The sequence below is a fragment of the Lingula anatina genome, chromosome 9 (genome assembly GCF_051362555.1).
Source record: "Lingula anatina isolate TDL-2025a chromosome 9, LinAna3.0, whole genome shotgun sequence".
NCBI classification, from domain to species: domain Eukaryota; kingdom Metazoa; phylum Brachiopoda; class Lingulata; order Lingulida; family Lingulidae; genus Lingula; species Lingula anatina.
The window spans coordinates 12808850-12819484 of NC_141775.1; the positions used below are offsets into that span (position 1 = coordinate 12808850).

Genomic DNA, 10635 nt, shown 5'->3' on the forward strand with positions numbered 1-10635 from the left:
ATTACATCCAGATTTCATACAGTGGTGGATACAACCAGGCAGTTATTTCTGAACATTTCATCTTACAGTGGGTAAGTGTGAATACTGTGACTGTAGAGCCGCATTTTGAAGCCAAACGCATTGTGCAACCATATAAATACGTGAAAGCGCATTTTGCAACCAGTTTTTTTCTTAGTCACAAATTAATTTCTACAACGACCAAACACTTGTCATTGCTTTTCTAGTGCCAGTATACATGTACAAAATGTACCTACAATGTATCACGTAACATGGATATCTCAATCACAATGAACGTCTCAACCACACCGCGTCTGAGTTCAATCTGTTCTCTAGCTGCAAACACAATCCGTGACCAGATGCCAGCAGTTGTAGGAAGGAATGTCTAGAAAACATGACAAATATAAAGAACGTTTCTACCAGAGAAAATGGGCGAAAAACTTTTCATTTGAACATCAATAGTTTTAGAAATATTGGAAGATAAACGGTTGTGAGCGTACCTCCTTTTGTCGTTTGGGACCAAATGTGTGTTTCATTTAGCTTCTAACGGCGCACACGTTGTAGGCGTTTGGCGTGAACGTGGCCACGAGGAAGCTTTCCACTCTAACGGGTGGTTTCTAGCCCTCTGGTAACTTTAAAGTAAAATTCTAAAGCAATGTGGTGAAGAAAATGAATAATTCCATTTCAGCCAGGCCTTTGCTCAGGCAAACAAGAGATCCTCAAATAAATAAATAAATAAATAAATATAGAATAATTTGGCTTGGAAGTAACCAAAGTAATTTTAAGAATTACCAGTGCCCAAAAAGTGATGTGAAATTTACAAGACTTTTTTCCCCTGGGCATTGGCAACCTTGTCATTTTGTTAACGATTATCTTTTAAAATATAAAATATGAAATTTTATGATGTTCTAGAAAATGTCTCTTATATATATCTCCTTGAGCATGATAACAATTTAAGTATCATAACACCAACTCTGAGTTGCGTAAAAGCACATACAATTATTATTATTATTATTATTCATCTTTATTTTTATCCAATATAATAAAAATACTACTTGAATGCTATTATTTTATCACCAAGAGTAAGAAGGGGTAAAGATATCTGAATCCGCTCAGATAACTAGCCTACATGTCTGTTGGTCGTGTCATAACACAGTGAGCATGTGGAGACAGACGACTGAAACTTTTTCTTAAAATTCACCAGAAATGAGACGATGACCATGCACTCGTGAACTGTCTGACATTCACTAAGTACTGTAAATGTTATATATATTAGTGTTTACATGACAATTTCAAAACATCGACCCAGTTTTTGACCCAACTTTCAAGAAGTGACCTTGAGCCGCTAGTGACAAATGACGTGAGCGCATTATATAGCTCTTGCAATACTAGATAGATCTTTCTGATTTTTTACTTTGGACTTTGATAGATCTGATAGATATTTAGTCGGCGATTTTACGTCGTCCTCAAGCACTTCCCAAACGATACCAGCGAGCCAACATGGCCAACCTCGTGCAGGACTTCTTGGCGTATATTTCTCCTGTCGGTCTGCCGACTGTTTTGATATTCGTGGCAGTGTTGTTGTTAAGTCTGTGGATGCTGTCGTCGAGGAATCCTCGGGTGAAATGGCCGCCCGGACCTGTCTGTTTCCCCGTGGTGGGATGCCTCCCACAGCTGATGTACACTGGTAGGAGACGACAACCGACAGATCTTTTTCCTTGGTATGATAAATACGGAGATATCATGCACGTAAGAATTGGTGAGCAACACATGATAATGCTGGGGACTTATGAGCTGATCCAAGAGGCTTTCGTGAAGAATGCAGCCACAGTCAGCGCTAGACCTACTTGGATATATCTTCTGAAACATGTAGTTGGAAAGGACGGTAAGTAAGTGAAATGTAGCAGGGTAATCCCATGTTACGTTTTTTATATGTCGTATAGATTGTTGCAAAATTATTATTATTATTATTCCCTCCGACAAGGCTGTTATGTTTTTGTTTGCGTTATTTAGTGGGATTTGTTTGTTTGTACAGCATTACGCAAACACTTATGGACTGATTTTGATGGGATTTTAAGGATAGTTCACAAATTTCACCTTATTTTAATTTTACTAATCATATAGTGTCCAGAATAAAACCGTTTCGACTCCATGGCTTCTTTGATATCCCTGTGGCGCTCAGATGAAAACCCATAGTCACTTCCAAGTATTCGCGGTGATGTTAATCTGTTCTTCTTAGAGAGATTTAATGCCAAGATTGCCATGGTCATATAACAGAGGAAAAGATCAATATTTTGGTCTGACAGCAAGATATGTCCAATATTCTAGACATCCTTCTTATTGTCACCGCTCTTAATCACCTGTGGAGTAACAATCATTATCATGTAGGTTGAATTTAATATTCAAGGAATCTAGCTACTCGAGACAATCGGCGTGCTGAATATTAGTTTTTAAAATTGTTTTTAATATATTTATTAAAGTCCGTCATAAAATTATACTGATTAAAACTTATGTAACGCCAGTACATTAAGCAAGCACGATAAATAAAATTTAATTAAGTAATCACCTAAAGGTGCGGCATATTGAAATACAAATACTTACATTGTATCAGTCGTTACATTAAGCAGACGGAACATTTTTTTCCTGAAAATTTCATAGAATAGAATCTTGATACGAAAGAGAAGCAGCCGAGACTTGTCTAGGTTTCATCTGGTAACAGGATAGACTTATCTCCACCAAGTGTCAAAAGCCGCACATATAATACTTGTAGTATTTACATAACCTAAGATTCAATTTATCGATCCAGGTTTTGACCTACATTTATACGGGAACTGAGACATTGGGAACCATCCCCAGACCTTATCGTTCTAACTGTGGATCGATCTATCTCCGAGGGGATTCTCACTAAATTGCAATCAACTTAAGCCGCTTAGATGTCTGTCACGCCTACTGACGCTGCTAAGGGGTAAATAATTATCGTTTGGCCGCTTCAGTAGGCGTGTCAGACATCTAAGCCGCTTAACCTGAAAGCAATTTAGCGAGAAACCCATCGGAGATGGATCGATCCTGTTAGATCGAGGAATGGGAACCCAGTCTTAGGCCCCGTGGGCTTGGGTGGAATGCGAACGTGCATGCACTCATAACTGTATTGAAGTCTTAGGAAAACTTCATTTCTGTTATTCCGAACAACAAAGTCGTTCTTCTCGTAGAATGCATACTTGTGGATTATTCGAATTAAAACCGGTTTTCTAAAATGATGTTGGATTAACGGACGTCCCAGTAGTAAACATTTTACACACTATATCAAACTATTCAAGTTCCTGTTCAAATTTGATCCCATATAGTACATACAAAACATCAATAATCTGTCTTGCTTAGTTGTCCCAAGCTTAGCTTCTAAAGTTCTCTCTCTCAACCCCAAGAAAGAGTTACTGGAGCGGAACCAGACAAAACCAAGTTATTTTAGAAATTGAACAGGTTTTACATTTCTATTAATTTTTTAAAAATCTTTGTGCCCCCCTCACCCACCCTAGTATAATCCAGCAGTATCCTAGTTTTTGCCCTTCCTAACATAATTTACTTTTTGTCCTCAAACTTTTATAGTGAAGTTCGTGACCCGTTGATGTAGTATTTTTGAAGTGGGGGTCCTGTGTAGGCTATGCACACAGCTTGGATTGAACAGGAAGATCACAACTGACGCATTTTCTCGCCACTTCGATTTCCAGACATGACATCTCAGTGGCGGATTTAGGTGTCAGGGGGGTCCTGAAAGAAAAATCACACCAATGGTCCCGTTTTGAAATTATTCTATTTTTACTACTATGTATTAGGGCCTACATCCCGAATGTCGACAGAATAAAATACGCTGAAGTAATCCGACTGCATGATCTGATAGTGCTTGGCGCTTTAAACTAAACCAACAAATGTGAGGGGTGACAGGTTTTAATAGCTATCAGACAGCTAATTTCCTTTAAGTTTAACTATTGGGGGGGGGGGGGGGGGGGGGGCGGAGGTCGGCTTTACGTCCGCGGCCTGTCATTCCTGATAACCGGACCCCTTCAAATAATCCTGGATGTGCCCCTGCATCTGACAAGTTTTCTTATTATCTATGTTATCGTTAAGAACCCGAGGACTTCATTATTGGTTGTTTGGTGTAGACGGGATGGAGAAACCAGTAGTAACTTACTTATTGTTCAAAAACATTCCGAATTCTGTCTTTGAACTGTTCAAAAAGACGACAGGTGTCGCACGTGTGTTGTTTGGAATGGGCGAAAACAGATGCCAGTTGACAACGTCATTTTTCCCTTTTCAATGTTTTATGTGTGAAAGGCACGAAGGCACAGATATGAAAGATTGTCTTCACCCAAAACATAACAACATCATCATCATCAACAACAATAATAAAAAATGAATAAAGAAACATACAACGAAAAAGGAAGACATGGTGAGCATAAAAGAAATGATGTAATACTTGTTATCAGATGAAAACTTGCAGCTCCTTGGAAACGATGGTATTATCCAGTGTAAAACAGAATTTGAAAAAAAGTATATTTGAAGGTTGTACAAGTACATGTACGTGCATTTTTGGTCTTTTTAGCGAGCATATACTCAACTTGAGGAAATCTAAATTGCAGGGGCTGGAGTTCTATTAAAATCCGGGCACGAATGGAAAGAGCTGAGGAGATTCACGCTCTCGTCTCTCCGAGATCTCGGCCTCGGGAGAAAGAGTCTACAAGAGAGAATTCAGGATGAGGCAAGATACTTGGTGCAAAACATTGAAGATGAAAATGGAAAGCCTTTCTCTCCAAGGTTCAAGATCTCAAAAGCTGTCAGCAACATTATTTCTATCGTTGTATTTGGAACAAGGTAATCAAAGAGCACTTTCACCACTACATTTTTGTACATGTTATAAAATAATTGATGAGAAAAGAGGGGATGTCGTTACATACAGAGATATGCTGCTACATGTACCAGTATAATAATATCTATTTTAAGTGTCATAATATTTATTTATTTATTTAATGTTTAAAACCTCAGAAGATCCGTGGACTATGCAATGTTAAATAATTACGATTTTAAGTTTTAAATTAAGATAAAAATTATAAAACCACAATTAAGATATTAAATTAAAGGGCGCATTTAAGGTATATAAATAGTTTTATATACAGTAGAGCTTTAAAACCTTAGAATTTTAGTCAGCCAGGTTTTAATTTTAAAATCGAATGATCAGGGAACGTAAGCGACCAAAGGGATAATGAAATGAATGTAGTTCTCAAAGATTAGAGAAAATACATATAAACATGAATGTGCACAAATTTAAAATTAATTTATAAAAAGAATACATATAAATGCCGGAATCGGCAGCAAATTTTGCTCTTTAAACGGATCGGCCATATATTGATGACCTGGCGTTCTAGTCGAGATGCTTGCTTGCATTACACTACCTCCAATTCTGAAACTGAGATTCACAGCTAACTAAAATTGAATTCCAGCGTTTTTTATGCCTATTGTCTTTTCTCAAGTGGATTAACAAAAGATGGTAAAATAATCTAACAGTTACCTAGTACATATGATATTTAACAACGTACTCAGCAAATTCATTGATTTTGGATTTAGCCGCTGTTAACCAGCACACACATGAAATCAAATTTTCCCAAAAGACAATACACGAATTTATAATCCACTGAACCATTTTGCATTATATTTAAAAATGTAAAATATCATTAACGATTTTTTTCTTTGCAATGATTTTAGATATGATTACAATGACACCCCAGAAATGCTTCCAGTTTTGGAGGAATTCATGCAACTTGGGGAAGGGGCACTCTCCCTTACCGACTTGGCACGGTTCTTTCTACCGGTAAACATTTTGCTTTAATCAATATTTTTCTACAAAATTTCTTATTTCACCTGCATTTATTTGTTCATACCTTAATCATTTCTCATATTAAATACGGTCTTTAAAGACTATTGGTTTATTAATTTATCTTAATTATTTACTTCATAAGCGTACTTTTAAATAGAAATTTCTAACATAAAGTTTTGTGCCCTATAAATTTGGATGCTTTGTATTGCAGCTGAAGAAGATATTCGCTCTCATTGACAAGTTCTATTCTTTGGCACGACAAGAAGTTGAACGACACCGCCAGTCTTTTGATCCAACTGACATCCGGGACTTTATTGACCTCTTCATAAAGGTCACCCAAGAGGGACAAGATCCCGAGATTTACACAGGTGTGCCCCAGACGATTTTTTATAATACAACGCTGGTTCTACAACTTATACCCCCATGTACTAATCGATGATTGCCAATCACCTTAGACTTGTTAACAACGACGTGTATTCGACTACACACATTCAATCAGACACGCACGCCAGCTAATTTGCTTTTATAAAGTCATTGTTAAGCGAATAGAGGTTAATGTACTGTCTCCTAAAAAGAGATATTAAGAACTTGCTTTTAATCTCCTAGTTTTAAATTGATGTATTTTTCAGAATGGAACGTATTCCGAATCATTATTGATCTTTATTTGGCCGGGACCGACACAACTTCTAACACTTTGAGATGGTCCCTCATCCATATGGTAAATCAGCCAGACGTTCAGAAGAGGGTGCAACAGGAAATTGATCAGGTAATGAGAGAAGCACACGAACGAAACGTAGTGCCTCGATATGAAATCAGACAACTTTTGTGTTTTTAATCTCCAAATACGAAAAAAAATCAATTAAGCTAATAAATAGGCTAACGTTAAGAACGTATTATATCGTTTGTTTTATATTAATTATTATTTAAGATCATAATAATAAACAAGTCGCATTTCGATGTACTCCATGCTATGACCTTTATTTTAAAAATAGCAATTTGTACGAGATTACAAATTGTATCGCATTGTTTGGTTCCATTGCCTCGCTTTCAAAAATTAGAACAGGCGCTCCAAAATCGTAAAACGAAGTTAAAAATTTTATATTGGCCGAGTTCCCCCACTGTTAAGAATATCCTCGAAGCATTATCTGCAGTTAACCTTCCTACGATTTTCAATGTATTTTGCAATATAATTTACAATCCTCCAGATGAAGAATTTTATTAATCAAGAGTGGGGGAGGTGTGAAAATCCCCATTGGGGCCACATATAACACTATAAATACAATGGGAATCCCCTTAAAATGAAGGTAAAATAAATGTTTTTCTAAGGAATTCAGACGGATTTACTTTTTACAACATAAAATCAATAGAACATTTCTTATATAAACTTTCAAAAAGACACCAGAGAGGTAATGAAATAAAATCAACCAGACGGTAAACACCGGCAGGCTTTGTCAATTTCACCAACTTGTTCATTTCATAGAAGTAGAGAAAATTCTATGTTCATTTCAAACAGCGCACGTTTCGCGCATGCGCAGTCGTTTGAATCCTGTGCTAATGAGAGAGAGAGAGAGACGGGGAGAGGGGGGCAGCGACCGGCTTGTGTGCTCAACGTGTGCAATTCGAACACGTGCACGTCTGTGTTTCAAATAATTTACAATATAAATGTAGTGTGCTAACTAAAAACTTGTGGGTTTTATCAAAATAACATTCATGCTACGATAAATGTGCTCAATTTAGTCTTTTTAATTAATATTTTGATAAATGTTTCTTTATTAAGGTCATAGGTCAAGGTCGTGTTGCCAAGATGGAGGACAAGGCCAGGATGCCATTCACTGAGGCAACCATCTTGGAAGTCTTTCGTATGTCAACTGTCGGTTAGTAATTTATTTGCATTTATTTCATATTTCCAATTTAGATGTTCACATTTTCTATGAGTCTACCTCGAGATAGAATAACTCTGTAGAGACCCGGTTTATACATCGTAATTTCGGTAACGGTTTTAACTTTAGGGTAGATTATGCTATTGACATATGAGGCAATTGCAGAGACTCCCAGGAAATTTTCTTTTATAAGAGAATAAAATACGCATTTTAAACCTTTAAAAGTTAAAATAATCTTTTTTTATCCCTCTCATTAGTCACCCTGGGAGTTCCACATGCCACCAGTGAAACAACCAAATTGGGCGGATACACCATTCCCAAGGGCACCATAATACTGGGAGATTTGTACCGGGTTCTCCACGATAAGAGTAACTTCGAGGATCCTTACAAGTTCAAACCAGAAAGATGGCTGGATGGTGACGGTAAAGTGACCAAGTCCGACAAACTGATACCGTTTTCCATTGGTAGGTTGTTTTATGTAAGACTAGGGTGCTTTCTCAGAGATTTAGATCGATCTAAAGATTAAGTTTTAGATCGACCTAACTCCCTGGGGGTTCAGGCTAAATTGCAGTCAGCCGAGCGGGCACCATAGTTAATTACCCCTTTACAGCTTTTAGTAGGCGGGACAGACGCTTAAGCCGGCCAAGCTGACAGTAATCTAGTGAGACTCCCCACAGGGATAGATCGATCTAAAAATCTATGGAAATGGGGTGTAGGTTTCCATACCTGGATCGATGTAACAGGATCGATCCATCTCCGAGGGGTTTCTCGCTAAATTGCTTTCAGCTTTAGCGACTTAAAAATGAAATATCCCTTAGCAGCTTCAGTAGGCGTGACAGACATTTAAGCAGCATAAGTTGATTGCAATTTAGCGAGAATCCCCCCGGAGATAGATTGATCCACAGTTTGTACGACAGGGTATGGGAATGGGCTCTTAGAGTTAGCCGTCGGTACCCGTCAGTAAACAAACACAAGTGCACTAGAATTGAAGGTGAAATGACATTTTTGATCAAAAGTGTATATTAAATTTAAATTCAGTTCAGTTCTTGGACACCATACTCCACATGCTTTTTAGCGTCAAAAGTACTGATATCTAACTTCCTTTTCAGCATCATTTTTTATTTCATTTATTTATAATTTTCTACTAATGTATTTATCCCATTATTGTCTATTTCATATCAGGACCTCGTCTTTGCTTGGGCAAGGGGCTGGCTGAAATGGAATCTTTCATCTTCTTCACCACGTTGCTTCAGAATTTTACCTTCAAGGTACCAGAGGGCGAGAAACCTCCGGATGGAGTAAAAGGTTTCAACGCAGCCACCTTTTCACCATACGCCTATAACGTGTGCGCCGTCAGACGCTAAAATGAAGGCACATAGACCCAAACGACAAAACGACAAAGCTGTCAAGGAACTTCAGTTTAGCCTTAACGTACGGTCTCGTAACCCAAATATTTAACGTATTGTTCCGTGGTTCAAGTATCAAGTGTCCAGCGGTCAGTTGATGATCCTATATGTCGGACTTGTGGCCAAAGGATCAGTTTATCATACAGCGTGGGTTTATCCGAAATCTCACATAATCTCGAGTAAGAAAGTGGGAGATTCAACGGTGAAGTGGCATGTGAAGTGGTAACGCGAGCGGGTGGCGGTGAGGCTCAGAGTAAATAACTAATCGGTTCTCTGGTCCTCTTTTCGTGGATAACGGTAATTTGGAAGCAAATGAACGGCAGGGTGTCACCTCTTGTCGTGCGTTTTACTCTGAAGCTCCCTGGGGAGCTGAAACAATTTAGTGTAAAATTTGGATTCTTGTTGAGTGTCTTGTACATACGCAAAATAAGTGGCTGTTGGTGCTTCAGTTGTAGCTGCAGCTGGCGCTGAAGAGGGTGTTTCACGTAACTCAATGTAACTCATCGTTGCACTTGGACTGGAAAAGCAAAGATGTCATTGACAGCTTGTACTTGATTTGCACCTTGTTGAACCAGCCACACAATCCTCATTATTGTCAGAGTATCTTCATTAGTCCAGAAAACAAAATTATTTCTCCCTCAGTTATCATCTAGAGCCCGAGGATGTTTCTTTTACGTCCATTGATCATATCCCTATGTATACTAATACGTAATTGAGGTGAATAATCATTTTAAACATATAATTGATGTGACCCACATACAGTTTTGATGATTTTAATTTGCTTTCACTTGGAGGGAAAACCCCGCTACCCAGTATTTCACTTTTGCCCCCTTACTTTCCAAAATTTATGGATCCACGAGTGCACGAGTTGTATCAATATCAGCAGATTGCGAAATGGAGAAACACTGTGCTGTCAGGTCCGTAGCCAGGGTATGGTTGTGAGTGTGTGTGTGTGTGTGTGCGTGTGAGGGGGGCTACGGGCCTGACTGTACATGTGTATCATACAACATTGACAACAATCGCTAATTTTACATGTACTTACAGTGTAGTATGTGTTTACTTAAAGGCCAGCAGTGTTGCTATTTCTTATATTTATAAAGGTCCAAGGCCTTTAAATATGAAGCCTTTAAGAATAAAAACAAACGAAAAACATCTTTTTTAACTTTAAAGTTTTAAATGAATCATTTATTTATTATTTTTATTTATTTTCATTGTTTGGTGATTTCGATTAAGAAGTTTCGACGATAAGGCATTAATATTAATGAAAGTTAAAAACAAAAAACGATCGAAATAAGACAAAACCAAATTCTTTTCCTTTATATTAATTCCAGTGAAACTGTCCCCGTTTATTGTTGTCGTGAAGCAAAATATTTTATCTTTTTGCCACCCCTTCCACCTGCTGCTTGTGAAAATCCTGCATCCACGAGTGCTTTCGAGTGTTCATAACACCACACCGAAAAGTGCCATCGACAATGGAATCGGTGTC

General features: G+C 37.9%; 1 protein-coding gene across 1 annotated transcript; it reads left to right on the forward strand.

The window, feature by feature from the left end:
* The first annotated feature begins 1212 nt into the window (after positions 1 to 1212).
* Positions 1213 to 10301, forward strand: LOC106159360 (cytochrome P450 2J4-like). The gene is made up of 8 exons (XM_013535631.2): positions 1213 to 1882; positions 4632 to 4863; positions 5752 to 5857; positions 6075 to 6231; positions 6493 to 6629; positions 7641 to 7737; positions 8001 to 8207; positions 8926 to 10301. Exons 1-8 carry the CDS (start codon positions 1498 to 1500, stop codon positions 9105 to 9107), a joined length of 1503 nt encoding a protein of 500 aa, XP_013391085.2. The 5' UTR covers positions 1213 to 1497; the 3' UTR covers positions 9108 to 10301.
* The last annotated feature ends 334 nt before the right edge of the window (positions 10302 to 10635 follow it).

Excerpts from the sequence above, each read along its gene's own strand:
- LOC106159360 (XM_013535631.2), top strand. The coding sequence starts at position 1,498 with ATGGCCAACCTCGTGCAGGACTTCTTGGCGTATATTTCTCCTGTCGGT. Across the intron at positions 5,858-6,074 it reads TGGCACGGTTCTTTCTACCG|CTGAAGAAGATATTCGCTCT; the intron begins GTAAACATTTTG and ends TTTGTATTGCAG. Across the intron at positions 6,232-6,492 it reads AGATCCCGAGATTTACACAG|AATGGAACGTATTCCGAATC; the intron begins GTGTGCCCCAGA and ends TGTATTTTTCAG.